This window comes from Anopheles merus, chromosome 3L (genome assembly GCF_017562075.2).
Source record: "Anopheles merus strain MAF chromosome 3L, AmerM5.1, whole genome shotgun sequence".
Taxonomy (NCBI): Eukaryota; Metazoa; Arthropoda; class Insecta; order Diptera; family Culicidae; genus Anopheles; species Anopheles merus.
In genome coordinates this window covers 27,424,094-27,443,532 of record NC_054085.1, presented here as the reverse complement: position 1 = coordinate 27,443,532, position 19,439 = coordinate 27,424,094, and the positions used below count along the sequence as shown (strand labels likewise).

At 43.8% G+C, this 19,439-nt stretch overlaps 1 protein-coding gene across 1 annotated transcript; it reads right to left on the bottom strand.

Moving 5' to 3' along the window:
- Nucleotides 1-11,979: 11,979 nt before the first annotated feature.
- On the bottom strand, nucleotides 11,980-15,409 carry LOC121599448. The gene is made up of 2 exons (XM_041927257.1): nucleotides 15,319-15,409; nucleotides 11,980-15,220 (listed from the first exon to the last, which is right to left on the bottom strand). Exon 2 carries the CDS (start codon nucleotides 15,197-15,199, stop codon nucleotides 12,146-12,148), a length of 3,054 nt encoding a protein of 1,017 aa, XP_041783191.1. The 5' UTR covers nucleotides 15,200-15,220; nucleotides 15,319-15,409; the 3' UTR covers nucleotides 11,980-12,145.
- Nucleotides 15,410-19,439: the final 4,030 nt, after the last annotated feature.

The window sequence follows — 19,439 nt, the reverse complement described above, 5'->3', positions numbered from 1 at the left end:
TAGCAAAGGAGTTCTGCTATCTTGGGACGGTCGTTACTTCGGATAACGACATCAGCAGCGGAATCCCGGGACGCGGAATTGTGAAGAGGAATCGTTCATGCTATGGGCTTCACCGGTTGCTAAGATCCAGAAGACTTCAAGCCCGCACGAAACGTCAGATACAGGGTTTCGAATCATATAAGGGAATAGTTCAATCAGTTAGGGGAATGTTGCAAATCGGTAGGGGAATATTGCAAGCAAGCTGTGGATGTTTGCAATCACTAGGGGAGTGTTGCAATCGATTAGGGGAATTTTGCAAGCGTACTGTGGAGCTGTCATCAGACTGTGGGTGCCGCTGTAAATACCTCAAAATGTTTTCGTCAATCTTACTAACTTATCATGTTTAATTATGGCTCCGCAGCAGGATTTCTTTAGTTTATCATGTGTACATCAGAATCCCACACGAAAACAACTCCAAATGATGTTTTAAAAAAACATCATCGGTATCAATTCGAAGCTTTTTACACCGGCACCCACCGTCTGATGACAGCTCCACAGTACGCTTGCAAAATTCCCCTAATCGATTGCAACATTCCCCTAAGTGATTGCAAACATCCACAGCTTGCATGCAATATTCCCCTACCGATTTGCAACATTCCCCTAACTGATTGAACTATTCCCTTATATGATTCGAAACCCTGTATATCGCACACTGATTCGCCCGGTGTTCCTCTACGGCCACGAGTCCTGGACCATCTGAGCGGAAGGTACAAACTCTCTGGGCGTGTTTGAACTACGCATCCTCCGGACCTTCTTGGGGGTGTGTTTGAGCATGGAACGTGGAGGAGAAGGATGAACCAAGAGCTTGCTGAGCTGAGCGGCGAACCGATCATCTTGATGGTGGCGAAGGCTAGCAGGATACGATAGCTGGAGCATGTTATGAGGATGCTGGACTCTTGTCCCACCAAGAAGGTGTTCGGCAGCGATAAGGCACAGGGGAGAACAGCGAACTCGATGGCTGCATCAGGTGAGGCGAGACCTGTCGGAGATTGGGTGTCTACATGGATTGGAGGCTGCAGTCAAGGACCGAAGATCCTGGAGAATGATTGTAGACCGGGCCATGTCACATCGAAGTGCTCTATCGTGACCAGGCCAATAAGAGAGAGAGAGAGAGAGAGAGAGAGAGAAGAGAGAGAGAGAGAGAGAGAGAGAGAGAGAGAGAGAGAGAGAGATAGAGAGAGCCTATAATGGACCCAAACCTGTCATGGAGCTGATGATGAACCCATACAGGTCCTATAGCCTATCATGAACCTATATCGGTCCTGGAACTGATCATGAATAGCTCCATAAATGAGTAGGAAAAAATAATTTCTAGAAAAGTATCTGTAACTGTTCCGGATTCGGAACTTAGTCCAGTTTCATTTCTAGTTGACGAACTATACCTGTTTGTAGATGTAGCGGCGTATGAAATATTTGTAGAAATTTTTTTTCTTCCTTCACTCTTTGTTGATTTTTATATGATACGATGGATTCGAGATAGAATCATTAAAACATTATTTGATTTCAATCTTTAATTTGCTTTGTTATATTTTAGTATTTGCATTGTTAAAAATCCCGCTCTAATAAGCCTGCTAGCAAAAGCGATACAATTACCGACCAATAACTAAACTATTCTAAGCTATTCTTAACGTACTGCAAACATTACTGTAGCGCCAAAAACCGCCGAAACACCAACCAAGCCTCATAAAAAATGTATCGATTTAATTAGAGCTGTCAGTGAACGGAACGCGCATTATATTCGGTAAAGAAAGGCACTCCATATCGCCAGCCAACTAACCAAACGGCACCCAAACTCAGCCTGTACCTGACAAGCGTGTTGACAGTTGCGATAATTTTCCAGCAGTGTGAAGCAGCGTGTTTTTGTTTTCTATTTTCCCGTCACCCACGGTGGATGGTGAAATGCTGTCAGCGGTCCCAAAGCGGGTGCTGTCTTAAAATGTAAATGTTTAGGAAACTAGAAACGAATGTTTCGGTGCCCACACACACACACACAAAGAACAACACGAAATTATTGTATCTACCAGCTACCGATATAGGGTCATTTGGGTAGGTTAATGTTTTGCCTTTTATGCTTCTTTTTTGTCGTTTCAGAGGGTCGCTCGCTGTTGGTTTAATTATTCCCGCTGGTAAAAACCGTTTTTTCCCCCGTTCAAACTTTCTATTTTGTGTGTTTTCAAATCAACTGCCCTCAGAACAAATGAGGCAGTCGATAAAAATGCTAAAAAGCAGAAACAATGAAACTATCACTCATCGTATCGTAGCCGTGTGTGTGTGTGGTTTTTTTTCTAAAGGTACCACATTTTCCTTCTAAATGGTGTGTTGAAACATTCGATGCCATGTGGGAGTCATCAACAGCGCATGAGTACTCGCAAGAAGGAACTATTCTGTCATCTCCCAAAACACTCGATCATTTTATCAATGTCTCGAATCCCGCACGAGGGGTTTCGGGCGCCCTCATGTTTACCTTCCTCCGGCATCCGGCGGGGGATGTTTCCTGTTTCTTTGCCCCGTTGCCACCGCACACCATGGTGCGATAGGTAAAATGAAGGTAATTAAACGTTCCGAAAAATAAAATACCCTTAGCACACTAACGACCAGCCAATGGCGAATATAAACTACCAAATAGCTGCTGCTGGTGCTGGCTGTGTGTGTGTGCCACCCTGTGCTAGTTTGTTTGCTTCAGTTGCACCGGGAAGTGTTTCGCTCGCGGACCCGAATGTCCTCGGTAAACTGGGAGGAAATCAACAAAGTAATTAAACGTCGACACCGTGGCACGGTAGATCACACACACATTTGGGGCTACCTTTGCCAATGGAGAGTGGTGTTTTAATGTGTTTCGGTGGGAAAAATAAAACATGAAACTTAGGTGCTGGAAGGAGGAGGCTACAGGCAGGGGTATAAAGTATGCAATGAACACTCAATTTCGGCTTTGAGAAGGAAGGAAGTTTGCTATTTCGGCACAGCAGAAGCGGGGAATGGTGTTGTGTAGAGGTTCGTTTTCAGTTAAAATACAGCAAACACAAAGCAAATTAGAGATAAGGTTAAAATTATGCAATAATCTAATGGTACATTGGGCTTGACTAAAAAAACGGTTTAAAATAAAGAACAACTATTTTTAATATTTATGTATCACGGTACAAACATTTAAATAGCCAACAGAAATTAAATAAAAAGAGTGAAATTCTCATAAATACACAAAACACAAAAAAGAAAGAGAACAGATATATGAATGAAAAAACTAACATGAATTGAACAATAATCAACAACATAACACAAATATTAGATTCATTGAATTAAATTCAAAATAAAAATAGAAATTATTACCAAACAAAAAGTTATCAACATTAAACAAATGACCAATACTACAATGAGTAAAGAAGAAAAACTACAAAAATTAAACACAGAGAGGAGTACAATGATTAATCAAATACGTAAAACAAAATAGTACAAGAAAGAACAAAAACTAAGCAGAATAATTAGTAAAAATACAAAAACTGTTTAAAGAAAAGTACAAGTAAAGTAAAAAAGTAAAAGAATAGTTCAAAGAACGAACAAAAACTAAGCAGAATAATCAATATTAAAAAAAACACAAAAAAATAAAAAATAAGAAAAAATAAATCAAATGCAATTGCTTTAGAAAAATTAACAAATGAAAAGAGTTTTAACGATCTTTTCCCGTCACTATCCATGCCAAATGCAGGCACAAGTAACACGTTAACACCGGTCGCCCCTTGCACGCGGTCGCCTGGGAGTAGCACTCCATAAAATTTCCACATTTTTCGCCTACCTTTCACGGGATCAAACTTTGCACACTGAAAACCGGCCCAGTAACCCCACTGCACCTCTGCCCGACCGCCAATAAAACCTATCGAAAAATCAACCCACTAAACACCACCATCCAACGGACCCACGCACACACAAAAACAGAACCCATTACTCCCAGCGGGCAAACCCATTAAACGAAGTGTTTTATGCCTTATTTTGCGCTCGACCAAAAAAGGGGGAAGAGGAATAAAAGTGAGCCACCATAAAAAATGTGAGTATATTTCACCTAATAACATTTGCACCGCTCCGCTTACACACGTTTCGCCGTTGATGCTACGCGTGATGAGGTATGCGTGCGCGACCGATGTGTTTACGGAGAGGTAATTAAAGTAGCCTGACGAAAGTATCAACTCCCTGTGGCCAGTGTCCTTCTGGTCGCCAGGCGCTCTGCCGGTAGCCTTGATAACGATGTAACAGAACGGACTGATGGCGAATAGGAAACAGATAGGAAAACAGGAATAATTTCTCCTCCCCAAAAAAGGAAATTAACTTCTCCACACACGGAAGTAATTCCATTGCGACTGAAGTACACCGTGCCCCGGGTTCCGGTAGCGCACAAAATCTGTCACACAAACGCGCTGGACACAAACCGCCTGGACGAATGCGAGCTTGTGCTCCCAAACGAGCTCATTAATTATTTGCCAGCGTTAAAAGGATTTCAATTGAGCATAAATCTTGCCACGGTTCATTGGTTCTAGCGAGAGCGCGAGCGTGTCAAGCACGTCTTTGAGTGTTTTGCAGAGCGTTCGGAGCAGACAACGGAGCAGAATCTATTTCCTTCCCGGAAAGTGCCCTAACCGGCCTTGTGCCCGGATTTGTGTGCAAGCAATACCCATTAACAAATGAGTTCTGTCAAAACATCATTTCGACAGCTCGGAAGGAGAGAAAAAAGGGAAAAATCTTGATGGATCCTTTCGGTTTTGGTCCTGCCGGATCAAGACAAGAGTCTTGCTTCGTAGCATTTGTAGTGTTATTCTTAACGGCTGCCTTTATTTTGACAAAAATCTCTACGTACTCCATCACAGTGTATTGTAGGTCGTACGGAACGTTGACGTTGATGAAATGAATGAATATCGATTGCTTGCTGCATAGTATTTCAGGACTCAGAAAGAGTTGTCCATTAGCAGCATTAATGACTGCTCCAGCACACCCCTAAATAAAAGCTTGGCAGAGAGTTCAAGAAATAACATTAACTTCTCCGTATTTCGATGACTTAGTGAGCTACTAGCATACTCCTCGCGATTCACCATTTCCTCCAGATATATCAAGATATATCTGTCACTAGCTCCAGCTAATACCAACCCAATACTCAATAATCTTCAATAACATCTGCTAATTTAGTCCCCAGAATCGAGCAAATAATTTTTTATTGGAAATTGAATCGGAAAACAATTCCCGCGAAGTCATCACACAGGCAGAGCACAAGCGAAAGCAAACGCAGGCGAAACCCAGACACCACTCCTCAGGTGCCTGAACAAACAACTCCCACCGCCAGTACCGCATCTTGTTTACTGCGCATCGAAATTCTCGCAAGTGGAAGGTGCAAAAATATGATTTTCTATAAACACCTTCGACCTTACGTAAAAAAACCCCCCCATACCGATGGCTTTCTTCATTTCAAGGGAAATTTGGTCGGCTTTTTTGTGTTTTGTTACTTCAAGCTTTGCCCATTCTTTTCCCACCGTTGCTTCACAAGAAAGCTTCAAAAGCTGTGTGTTTTTCTTGCTCCCCCCCGCGTACATTTCCACGAAAATGGCCCAACTGTGAGCAGCAGCAGCAGCAGCAGAAGCAGCGTCTGCAGCAAACAACCTGGCCATCCTCGAACGGATGCATGTGGAATCGTTTCCTTCCCGAAGATGAAGGGCGGGATTTTCCTATTATTCCTTTGAATCTAGCTTTTTGGGCTGGGAGGGGGGATCGGGGCGTTTGTGCTGGAGAACGTTTTATAAGGGATGTATTTCGATGATTGAGTGAAAAGCAAACAAAATGTGTGTGCTACTTCGCACGAAGAAAGGTTCCTTGGAAATGGTAGTGGTGGGTTGTGGTGCAAAATCAATCACCTGCCAAGAATGTGTGTTTGTGTGTGTGTGGCATCCATCTTTTGCTTACTTTTTTTCCAACGCTGCCGACTTGACGTCCAAGGCGACGTCGTACACCAATAGGGGAAAGGTCTGGTTCTGATGGCAATTTTTGGGAGCCCCGAACGCCCGTGGCAAATTTCCATTTGCTAGCTTGTTTAGGGGAAGTGTTTGTCTGCTGGTTGCTGTTGCTTGTGCTTCTGCATAGCTCGGTTGGCATAGGCAAATATGGGGATTGGTTCACGTGCTTCGGCTGTCGGATCAATGTTTTGCACGTGCAGAAGTGCTTTCTGAAGAGGGAGAGGAGCCATGAGTAGGTTTTGCTGGTGCTGGTTGTTGTGCTCTATCAATGGGTGTACTCTTTTTAGGGCATTTCGGATGCAGATGTATTCACGTTTTGGATTTGAGTGCTGGATATTCTATGAGGGAACAGATTCTGCACCAGAACTGTTTCACAATCATTTCCTGGCTTGGGACATGATTGCCGTCAGCTCCAAAACTGGTATTAGTTTGGGTTGCTTTCCAGCATCGCGAATGGTTCGACATCTGTTAGGACTACGAACCTAACCAGAACAGGTTAGGTTCATAATCAGTTCCATAACCTGGATAGGTTGGAATTCTGTGTTGGGACTGGGATAAGGTGCATGATTAGTTCCTGGTGTATGATAAGATCCAAGATCAAGGATCAATATAGGCTAGCGCTCAGTACCAGTACCAGTACCGGGAATGATTCGGTTCTAGTTTCAGTTCTAGGCTCATAATTAGTCTCTATCATCAAAATCGATGACGATCGATGAGGATATAATAAATACACTACACATCTGAAGAGGTTTAGGTACATATGTAATCTCACAAAACTCCTAAACTAGTTCTTGAAATTAGTTTAATAAATACCTTGAACAAGGACAATAATAGAAATGGTAATAAGAGTTTTGATACAATTGTAACTTCGTTATCTTTTAATATCAAAGAAAATAAAACGACGCAAACGTAGACCATTATTAGTTTCGATGAGATATCCTGTATATTTTTAAGCTGTAATCACAAACAATTTTGAGAAACTCACTGTCATGATCTTCCTTTACTTCCAATAGACAGCTTGTGCAAATCATGGAGCTTCTCTTCATCGCTCAATTCACCAGCCGTCCCTCAGTACCTTAATGCTCCCTTCAGCCAAAGCACTCCCCCGTCACCTCATCTCACCACAGCACAGCAGCATTTTTGCACAAACTTTGCATAACAAAAAATGACATTCGCAAATCGCGGTGACACATCATCAATAAAGATATGCTGAAGCAAGCTGCTCGAGCTTCACATCTGTAAGTGCACAGACACACTCATACACACACACACAAGCTTAAGTAATGCCGTGAGCCCACCTTCTGGGTTCCATCTGACGCTACCGAAGCTGTATCTAGCAGACAGTGGCGGGCAGGGCACCAAATTCAGTAAGCTGCCGGGGCAATACATATTCAAACGCGCGCGCTCGTTCCACCTTTGGAGCGCGGGCCATCGCACCATCGTTGCGTAATGCAAAGCGCGTCGATATTTTCTTGGTCTGTCATCTGCAGCAACGGATCTCACGGCAGCTCTTGCTGCTTATCCGTTACAGCCAGCTTATGACGCTTATGTGACGCCTTAAGCGCAATGGGTGAAGAAAGTACTGCGGGGTACTTTCCTCCATCGTCCTTTTACAGGCTTTCACCGGGCCAGGCGGGGCAACGGTCTTGCTGTGTGTACGTGTCCTTGCAAAGGACGCGGACGGCTCTTTCATTTTTTGTTCTTCTCTCGTCCTCGTTTCAACAGCAGGTTCCGTTTCCGTGGCACGATGAGAACACCATATGACTCCCGGGAGCACAGCGACATGAAAGCGACGGCGGAAACAACAGCCCATAACGGAGTGTGTGTGTGTGTGTGTGTGTGTGTGTGTGTGTGTGTGTGTGTGTGTGTGTGTGTGTGTGTGTGTGTGTGGTGTGTGTGTGTGTGTGTGTGTGTGTGTGTGTATTGAAGCGAGCAAAAAGCGTACTCGGCGACAGGATCCAGAACAGCCGTGGAAAATACTCAAAGAATAAAAAAAAAAAATACCGAAGCTTAATCGAACCAAAGTAGGCCATGTGCAAGCGGAAGGAAATATTGCGCAATAGATCACGTGGCACCGGGGCTGCGGCAGGGCGGCAAAAAAGTAAACGAGGGAGACGGAGGCACACACATCGAACTTCGCGGCATGTTTCAATTTCGACGGCACGGACGGCACACGTTTGTCTTTCTTTTTTTTTTTGCACTAGGAGACAAGGGAATGAAAAACCGGACGGCCGGTTCCTTGTTCCAGGAACCGAGGAATCTATCGGTTCCGCCTTTCCGGTACGTCTTCCGGTAATTGAAACAGATGCCACTCATTTCGCTGATGCCCCGAACAAATGGTGCGCCCCCGCAGGCCGTGTGCGTAAGAAGATGTTGCACACCAGCGGTCCGCGAATGCGTTTAGAAAGTCTGGTTCCACAGCGTACAGTGCGAAGCAGATCCTGTTCCTATGGGCTGTTTTTTATGTTCTTCCTATTTTGTGTTTGTGTATGTTTTTCCCTCCTGGTACTCTCTTGCATAGTGTCAGTTTGCCAAAGGTTGAGAGAGCGCTCCATCCGTTAGAAGTGCGTCCAAAAGTCGATAACGGCGCGTATTCCTATTCGGTCCCTAACTGAGTGATTGAGCCGTTGATTGATGAAACGGAGCCTTCCAGGAAGCAAGACAGGAGAAAAGTGGTGGTGGTGAACGCTGTACGATTATATCGATCGTTCTCTGTCTCTACCGTTAGCTCACACCCTCTACCGAAGGGCTGCAGGATCCACAACTGCCAGCCAGGAGCGTGCACACCGGGTGGTTGGTTGCATTCTATTTCAACTATTGCCCTCACATCCCGAAACGAACTGTTTGTGTTCGCTATCTTTTTTTTTTTTTTTGCTGGTCTGTTTTCTGGGTACCGTTTTTCAATTTGCCATTTTGTCGCTGCCCGAGCGCCGGCTTGATGGGAAGTTGTGTTTCCTGTTTTGCTAAACTGATGCTTTCGGCGTTGCTGTTTGTTCGTATTGTTTCGTGAAGCGAAGAAGAAGAAAAAAAGGATACACAGATCGATTGCAAAACCGGAAGTAGACAGCATGTTTAGATGGCTGACGGCTGTTTAGATGCCCCCCAAAAACGAACCATTCCGTTAATGATCCACTCTAATTCGTTTGAAGGGTGTTGATCGTGTGTTTGTTTGTTGAGTTTAGCTTCATTCTCTTCTTTTTTCGTTTTATTTACGTTTTCTATTTTTCCTGCTTTTTACTACAGTTTTATAAGCTTATTACATTATTGATACTGTTGGTGGTTCCTTTCTGTAGATTAAGTGTTTGTTTGCTTTTTACGTTTGATGTTGTTTTTTTTACTACTATTTTATTTTTTAATTTATTTTTACAAAACTTTTTGTTTAAACTAGCTATCGTTTAGTGAGTTTTTTGAAGATAACAAACCAAATATTATTTTTAAATAAAGGATAATGTTTTAAGTAAATTTTATCACAAAATCTAGTAATCTAATAAGATTAATGAATAAAACCAATTGTTGAGTAAATGTAGTAAATGATCATTTAATTATTCATCATATAAGAATCTAACCTTTGTTAATTAAAGAACAACTATTCTAATAGAAACAAGCTAGCAACTGTGTTCTAAAATATAATTAAAGATTATTGGTGCCATGCAATGTCAGTAATGCCTAAACCATGTTCTGCGAGGAAATTCTAACGTTGGCAGTGCCTTGTGCATTAATTCCATATTTGACTTCCCATGCAAGTACCACATGCGATAACAAAGCACAACATTGTAATAGCCTGATTCAGGCAAAGATTTAATATAAGCATTTCACGTGATTCATTTAAACTTGTATGGCATTTGTTAATTTCATTCTAACTAAAGCGACTGTAGAGCAATAGTTTTGTTTGAGCTGGTATATGCTAATAACAAATGGTCATAACAGTTATCTACCAGTAATCAATGTGTTGTTGATGCACTCTGTTAAACTCCTCATTTAATTCCGTTACCCTTTTTCCTTCTTACATCTGTCGTCATTGTATTGGATCACTTGAAATACTTTCTGTGCGTTGAGCTCTTTTCTATCAATCAAATGCAAACTAACTGCAATGCCATTGATTGATTTACATCCAACAAATATCCTGCCAGGCAATTGATATAAGCAGTAAGACATCTTATTTCTCCCATCGAGTGTTTCTCTACCTCCATCAGCAATAATTTTCCTACCCTTGCCAGCAGTTCTTTTATCTTCTTCTCAGGATTTAGCGAGGAACTGCTGATACGGTTGCTACATTTCCATAAAAACAAAGCACCTACAAAAGGATAGGCTTTTTCCTGGGCACAGTACACCCAGCTGCCTAGCCACAGCTGATTTGTTGCTGACTTTGTTCTTCTCCATTGTACCACCCAACAATGGCAGTCTTACGATTGTGTGTGTGGTATAATCATAACCACAGGCATCGGCTTTGCACATTGTCACCAAGTGTGCCAATCGTTACAATTTATGGGCGGACAGGATTTCAAGTAGTATTTTTTTGCTTTCTTGCCTCCATACCAAGAGGTCCAAGCCTTATTTGCAGTTGCAGTGCTTATCGTATGGCATTGTCCCAAAACCATCAAGTTAGTCACCGGGCGGATCTTTATCAGGTACCCGAGGTTCCCGTGAACCATTTGCTACAACGAGCTAGCAGCAATTTCCAAATACAACAGCCGTTTCCATACAGTCCGTTGCGGTTGCGGATCGATTACACAGGGACTCGGCGCTAGCCTGCGGAAAAGGACATTATTGGCAATTTTGCTTCTCCCTCTCCATTAGTTCTCCTGTTTGTTTGCTGTGCACATATCCTTTCTCTTGGTCATTCTTTACGGGGAAATCGTTTTAATCAGCAATTCGACAAACCCTCTTCGAGCTGCTCCGTGCAGCGTGCAGGTTTGACGTTTGACAGCGCAGCAGAACGCACTACTACTACTCGAACCGAACCAGAAAGTGCTGAAATTACACCCGTAACCGAGGCCAGATTGTAGCTTCGCATGCTCTACCACTGCCGTGATGTGTGCAAATGAACCGTAACGAAATTGACAACTATCGAGCTGCTCCGTCACTGCACGGAACGCCTGCCCTGCCGTTTGCAACCCAACCGTTCACAGACAAGGGAGAGCGAAAGGATTCTATTAAGTGGGGTGGAAAGGGAGTTTTGCAAACTTCGCAACAATATCGCTTGACGTACTACGTACGCGAGCAGGATGCATAAAAATGGAAATGTGTCTGTGTGTTGTCCCCTGTTGTGTGCATTCCCGAGTTTTCCCCGTGGGCAAGGGCAAACGAAGGGAACCCCTTAAACCGAAATCATTGAAACAAACAAAAGAAGCATAAATCCACCATCCCCGAAAACCACCCCGGGACGGGCAACAAAGGCGTAAGAGAAAAGCAACAAGAGTAGCAACAAAAAAGAGGAAGCAAAAGAGTATGATTGTATCAAACTTTGGGTAATTGTTTTGTTTTGTCGTCAAAACTAACCAAAATATGCGTACATTTGCAGAAAAATAGTCAATCGGGATTTGTCGGGGAAACAAAGAGGGGGAAAAAATTCCCTTCGATCTTTTCTTGTTTTTTTTTTTTTAGTTTGCTATTTTCCTCCGTATTCCTGTGGCGAGAAGGGTCGACAAGGTTGGCAAGGACACAGGCACGAATAAGGATGTCAAACGGGCCGGCAAACGGGGCGATATTGTCCTTCAAAGGTTCGCTCTGTCGATGGGATATAATTTGGATTCAATACCATACAGTGAGGGAAAACATTTAAGCAACACTGGTGACTAGCAAAACGAGAAAATGGAAAAAATAATAAATAATAAATGTATGTTATTTATTACATTATAAAATACATGCTAGTCACTGATGTTGTCTAAATTGAAGGAAAGTAACTGTTTTAGTTAGTGAATTTCTCAACTGGTAGAGAGAGGAACGTCTGTACTGATTGAACGCTTGCGCTAGACTCCTTCTTTATTCCTTGTTTCCTTCATTCGTCCCCTCAATACAATTCCCAAGCAGCAAATTCAAGTGACAGAAGGTCATATGTTTATACCGTACAAATTCATTACTCAACATAGCCGCCCCCGTTGAAAGGTAGCTTTCAACCCTTATTACGAAACCTCTCTTTCTTCCTTCTGTCCGGGCAGTATGCAGATCTTGGTGATGGCTCTTCTGTAAATTCCATCCTTCGTTTTCACATCAACCACTCGAACCAAGCCGTCATCACCAGGATAAATCTTCAGCACTCGGCCGAAGCGCCATTTGAGAGGGGGAAGGTTGTCCTCCTTCAGCAGGACCATAGTGCCCTCCCGAACGTTGTCTCGCCTTGAAGTCCACCGGGTACGCGGATGCAAACCAGACAAGTAGTCTCGATTCCATCGCTTCCAAATCCGCCGAACATACTCCTGCAATTGTTGATAGCGGTCCAGGCGGTTGCCTGGAATCTCAGCATAAGATGGCTCAGGGACCGATGTAAGCGCCCGTTGAATCAAAAAATGACCCGGTGTCAGAATTTCCAGGTCCTCTGGATCGTTGGAAAGTGCAGTTAACGGTCGCGAGTTCAAACAAGCCTCCACTTGAACTAAGATAGTTTCCAGGTCGTCTCGCCGCAAGATACTGGATCCTATCGTCGCCTTGAGATGCCGTTTAAGCGACTTCACTGCGGCCTCCCAGATCCCACCGAAATGGGGTGACCGCGGAGGGATGAAGTTGAAGGTGATCCCTTCCGTTCCGCAGTAAGTTGTAACAGCATCCTGATGTTGTTGTTTCTGGAACAGCTCATACATCTCCTTGAGCGCTCGATCAGCTCCCCGGAAATTTTTGGCGTTGTCGCACTGGATTACGGATGGTTTACCGCGACGAGCTATGAAACGCTTCAATGTAGAAATGAAGGCTGGAGTAGACAAATCGGCAATAAGCTCCACATGTACTGCCTTGATCACAAGACAGACGAAAACAGCAACATAGCATTTGATTGGAGCAGCCTTCTTGTTGGTTTGTCTATAGAATAATGGACCACACAGATCCACACCAGTGTTGTAGAATGGGAGAACTGGGTTTACGCGTTCGCTGGGCAAATCTCCCATGATTTGCTCTGCCGTTGTTGGTTTGGATCGGAAACAACTTACACACTCATATACGACCTTTCGTGCCAGGTTGCGTACGCGAAGGGGCCAGAATCTCTCACGCAGGCTAGATATGAGCTCTTGTTGTCCCGCATGCAGATATTGTCGATGATAAGAACGCGCAATCAGTAGGGTCAATGGGTGAGAAAACGCTAAAATTATCGGATGTTTGCGTTCATACGAAACAGGCGCGTTTCGCAAACGACCACCCACACGTAGGATACCCTCTTTCAGAATAGGTGTTAGCGTTTTCAGTTTTGAGTTCGGCTTGACCGCTCCAGTTTGACGAACATCCCGAAGCTCCTCAGCAAAGGTTTCTTGTTGGGCCAGACGAACGAGCGTTAGAGACGCTGACACTAATTCATCTATTTTTAGAAACCCCTTTCGTAGATTTCCGCGGTGTGTCGGTTGACAATTGTACATGAATCGCAGCAGATATGCCGTAAGTCGCACCAATTTTTCGTAAGATGAAGAAAGATCGAATAGAAAATTTGGCGGTACCTGTTGAGATGTGGCTACAATCGATCGCTCTTCCAAATCTTCCGAGGAAATTTCAGTATTGGGTTTGTTCGTAGGCCAAGCTTGACTTGGAAGATGCAACCATGAGGGCCCTTGCCACCAAAGTTGGGAATCCATGAGCTGCAAAGGCATCATTCCCCTGGAAATAATGTCAGCTGGATTGTGCTCGCTGGCCACATAACTCCAAGGCATCTTGTAGGTTTGGTGCTGGATTTCCGCAACTCTGTTCGCAACGAACTGTTTCCAACGGGAAGGACTGCTTGAAAGCCAATGAAGAACTATCGTTGAATCAACCCAGAAGTTGAATTTAAGCTCCAATTTCACCCCTTGCTTCACCTTCTGCCATAAGTGTGATAGTAACAACGCTCCCGACAACTCGAGCCGTGGAAGGGACACGTTTTTCTTCCGTTTGGTATTAGGTATCGGTGCCACCTTTGACTTAGCACATAACAACCGTACTGAGACTTGGCCATCGGACGATTCTGCTCGTATGTAGATACAGGCGCCATAAGCCCGTAGGGAAGCATCACTAAATCCGTGAGCTTCAATTCGCACTGTTCCACCAATTGCTCGTCGTGGAATTGTCAAGCTAGTCAGATCAGCGAGTTGTTCTCTGAAGCGCAACCAGAATTGTTGCCGTTCAGACTCCAAAGGTTCATCCCAGGTATTTTCGTTCTTCCAGAGCTCCTGCATGAAACACTTTGCTACTACAATGACTGGTCCTAACAGTCCAAGAGGATCGAACAACTTAGCTGAGTCTGATAACGCAATGCGTTTGGTGATGATTTCTGATTCCTTCCAACCAGGCACACTAAACCCTAGCTGGTCCGATGATGGCATCCATCTTAAACCCAAAGCCTTGATGGATGTGCTGCGATCGATGTTCAAAACATCTCCCTCGATTTGTAGTTCAGCTGGTATTTGCTCCAGTAACTCAGACGAGTTTGAAGCCCATTTGCGCAGGTGAAATCCTGCCGATTGTAGCAGCTGATTTATTTCGCTGCAAATAATCCGGCCATCTTCAACAGATTCCACACCGGTGATCATGTCATCCATGTAAAAATCTTGCTCGAGGACCTTGGATGCCCTGGGATATCTTGTTTCTCCTTCCTTAGCCAACGCTTGCAGACAACGGGTGGCCAAGTAAGGTGCGCAGGCTGTGCCGTACGTAACGGTTTTCAGCTGATAGATGCGAATTCTATCATCAGCAGATTCTTTCCACAGGATGCGTTGAAGTGGACGATCGGACTCCTTCACCCAAATTTGGCGATACATTTTTTCAATGTCAGCCAAAATCGCAAATCTGGGTACTCTAAATCGGAGTAACAACGACAAAAGATCATCTTGCACTGAAGGTCCCACCATCAGTGCATCGTTGAGGGATACCCCTGTATCAGTAGAACTGGATGCATCAAATACGACTCTTAGCTTAGTCGTGAGGCTGTCGGGTCGTACTACACAATGATGCGGCATGTAATATGTCTTTCCAATGTCATGGCGGTCAGATGGAATTTCTTCCATGTGTCCTAGATCGAGATACTCCTGTAGGAATTTAGAATATTCCTGCTTCAATTTCGAGTCGATATTTAATCGCCTACAGAGCGATTGTAGCCGCCGTGATGCAGCTTCATAAGAGTCACCTAGTTGATTAAGCCTTTCAGTACGCGTTGGTAAGGCTACCACGAAACGGCCTTCGTGGTCTCGTGAAGTTGTTTGTACAAATGCTGCCTCACACTCAGCTTCCTCGACGGATAACATCGCAGGGGAGTAGCAGCCTTCCAGTTCCCAAAACCGGCTTAGTTGGTCATTCAGCGTCATGACGTTGAGCACTAAGGAAGAGTGTGTTAGACCTTGGCTTACCTGACCTGAGACAATCCAACCCAGCTCCGTGTTTTGCAGTAGTAGTTTTGGGCTATTCAACCGAAGAATGTTACCCAAAAGTAGATCGTTGTAACCTTCTCGCCCAATAAGTAGATCAATTGGCCCTGGCTCATAGAAATGAGGATCCGCCAACGTCACTCCCTTCGGTAGGTTCAATCCTTCCGGATTGACTGCATGTGCTGGCTGGTCCCACGTCACTTCTCGCAGCACATGGAACTTCCAGCTTGCCTTGAAGGTAGAGCAGTGAGAGTGGATAGCAAGGCTCACAGAATGATGAGACGAATGCTGTGCCTTCCCTATTCCACCAAGCAGATGATGCTCGTTCCTCTTCTGGACTCTCAACAGCTGTACCAATCGTTCCGTAACAATGTTGATCTGTGAACCTCCATCCAGTAAAGCTCGAGCCCAGATACGTGTTCCGTCAACATTCACTACTTGTACCATTGCTGTTGGTAACAGGATTATTTTTTCGAAATTGTTGCGCGCACAATGTTGAACAATAGAAGCCGGTGTAGCTGCTTCTGCATTTGATGTAGACGGCAGTGATGACGCTGATGCTAATGACGACTGATCAATTGGAGAATTCGGTTTGTGAAGCATCGTATGATGATTTCGCTGACATACACGGCAAGATCCGGACGAACAATCCTTTCGCTGATGACCCGCCGACAAACAGTTAAAACACAACTGTCCGTTCCTCACTAGCTCGTGTCGCTTTTCCACAGATGCATTTCGAAACACTTCGCACAGGTACGCAGCATGTGAAGCCCTTTTGCAGAATGAACAAACCTTTGTGGCCGGCTTAACCACGCTGTACACTTCGTTGCGGGTTTTCATTCTGCCTCCAGCTGTTGTTGCTTCACTTGTTCGATTCCTGCCTGGAGCCATGGCTTGCAAAACAGTTGCTTGGCTGCGAAGGAATTTCATGATCTCGTCATACGTGGGAACATTGGTTGAGCTATGATGTATTTCCCATTGTTTAAGTGTGGCCAGGTCTAATTTAGAGCAGACCATGTGAGCTAAGAGCACGCTCCATCCTTCCGTGGCCACTCCCATTCTAGTCGTCATTTTAACACCACGCTCAAAACTGTCAATTAAAGAAATCAGTGATTCGTATGATTCCTTTTTCATGTGTGGTATCGCAAATAATCCATCAAGATATCGTTTCACCACTAGCTTTTTGTTTTCGAATCGCGATTTCAATACTTCCCAGGCAACAGAATAATTTGCGTCGGTGATTTCGATGTCTCCTACTACGTTAAGAGCATCCTTTTGAAGAGAGCCTTTTAAGTATCGTAGCTTGTCTACGTCGGCTAAATTCTTATTGCGATCAATAAGACTGAGAAAGGCATCTCGAAACGGTAACCAATCTTCCATCTTTCCATCAAAAGTTGGCAAGCGCATTTCGGGAAGTTTTGTGTGTGGCATGGTATCGCGTGTTGGTGTGGAAACTACACTTGATGACAAGTTTCTTTCAATTGCCAATGAAAGCTCAAAATGGCGGCTCTCGAAAGAGGCGTACTCTTCTTCTTCTTGTTCGAACTGTGCATTGGAAGAAGAAACCAAATTGTTGGTGTGCCATGTTTCATATTCCGTGGATAGCATCGACAAGCGTGACGCACATCCTTTCAGAAAAGCGGCATCCGCTCTTGTTGCATGCTGTAGTGCTTGATCAATGCGGTCCAGCCTTTGGTCGAAATGCTGACGCATTCGCTTTCTTTTCTCCGCCAGCATTGCTGCTGTTGGAAAAGTAGGACTTGAATTTACTGATTCAAAACCTGCAAACTCACTCTCCGAAGCTTCTCTTGCCACGGCTGCCCTCAGTATTGGATTGGCTTGGACATGATCGCTGTCTGATGCAGCTTGCACATGTGATACACGATGCGATGCGTCTTGTTCCTCAAACGCCGCCGACGTCGTTGGAACTGGTGAACCAGGCATTTTCACTTGTAACAAAAAACACTTTTCACAACACTGAATGTTCGTAAAATAGTTCAATTTGTCCCGTACTCTACCCGTAGAATTTGTTCAAACCACGCGGTTTTATTGTTCGCACACTCACGCACACACCCGGATTAACACACGCGGAACTTTGCTTTACCCGAGAAGAGAGAATTGTTCACTCGCGCACACGCTCACTTCGTTTGAATAACGCGCGCGAACCTTTATCTTAACCCGAAAAGAGAGAATTGTTCACTCGCGCACACGCTCACTCCGTTTGAATAACGCGCGCGAACCGTATTGTTCACAATACGTTTGTTAGCACCGACCACGTTTTCCACGAATTAAAACGTTCGATATGCCTTAAGCAGGGAACTTGCCTCCTTGCACTGAAAACACTTCTTGCGTATTCGAACGACTGATGATCGATCACAAGCAAAAGGATACCGTACCGACCGCGTTTCCACAGATTGAAAACGTTCGATGTACGTGTATAGGGAACTTGCTCACCTACACTTGAAACATACAACTTTGAATTCAATGTTCACTAACACTTGAACAATGTATTGTTCAACAAGCGTCCAAAAGACTGAGGCTTGACCGTCAGAAACAATAACTGGCACCGACCACGTTTCCACGTATTGAAAACGTTCGATATGCTTTGTACAGGAACTTGCAAACCTGCACTGGTAATTTCTTGTGAATTCGAACGGCAGCGGTTCGACGACACACAATAATGTATCGCACCGACCACGTTTCCACAGATTGAAAACGCTCGATGTGCGTGTGTAGGTAACTTGCGCACCTACACTGGAACAAACGATACCACCAACGACGTTCCACGAATTGGAAGTCAGGTACTCGGTTTGTGGGGACACTTGCACTCCCGCACTGAAGCTACACAACACTTCTCACCGAAAACGTTCTACACTTTGAACGCTCGATGCACCAAATGTTGCGTATCTGGACTTCACAATTAAGCCACTTGTGAAGTGCACGATCTAACGCATGCGTATGCTCAAGTATGAGCCTGTCCGAACGCGCACAGCTATTTTACACGCACACTGAATGTCCTAGTGTCCAACTCACACTGTGACACTCGCGCGAACAATACACTGCCGTTATGCACACTTCCTCAATCTCTCTACGAGTATCGAAACAGCAAACGCACAATACACTGCCACTAATGCACCCGTGTGCAACGAATTGTCGTTATCTCGATAGCCAATTCTATCCGGTTCTACGAAGGACCATAATGTTTTAGTTAGTGAATTTCTCAACTGGTAGAGAGAGGAACGTCTGTACTGATTGAACGCTTGCGCTAGACTCCTTCTTTATTCCTTGTTTCCTTCATTCGTCCCCTCAATACAATTCCCAAGCAGCAAATTCAAGTGACAGAAGGTCATATGTTTATACCGTACAAATTCATTACTCAACAGTAACAAATCGATTTATTTATTTACTGTTCACTAGGAATGGACTGATATAAATTGATATGATTTAAAAAATTGAAGATGATATAAAAATAATAAAAAAGTAACTAAATTACACGTTCAAGGTAGCATAATTTACCCATTAAAGAAGTAAATTAAAACAAATTTGCAAGGATAACTTATGCTTTTGAATATCCGTTTATCAATAAAGTAGTTTTATTTCTAAAAATGTCTCAAAAAATGTCTAACATATTAAAATAGGATCATTAAAACAAATTGTAAAAAAAACTAAGGAGCAATGTACGAATTTTTCAATCTCGAACACAGCGGGAGCGGTAGAATATATTACCAAAAGTTACATGAAATGATTTTTTTATAAATACTCAAAGAAAAGATTCCTTCTCGGTTGGCTTCACTCAAAAAATCTTTTTGATTTTTTTATAATTATTTGTTTTTCATTGACTGTAAGTTTCACTGGCTGTAAGTAATTGAAAATGTTGGTTTTA

What these genes read in the sequence shown, in the direction of transcription:
- LOC121599448 (XM_041927257.1), bottom strand. Translation starts at nt 15,199, where the DNA reads ATGGAAGAAATTCCATCTGACCGCCATGACATTGGAAAGACATATTAC.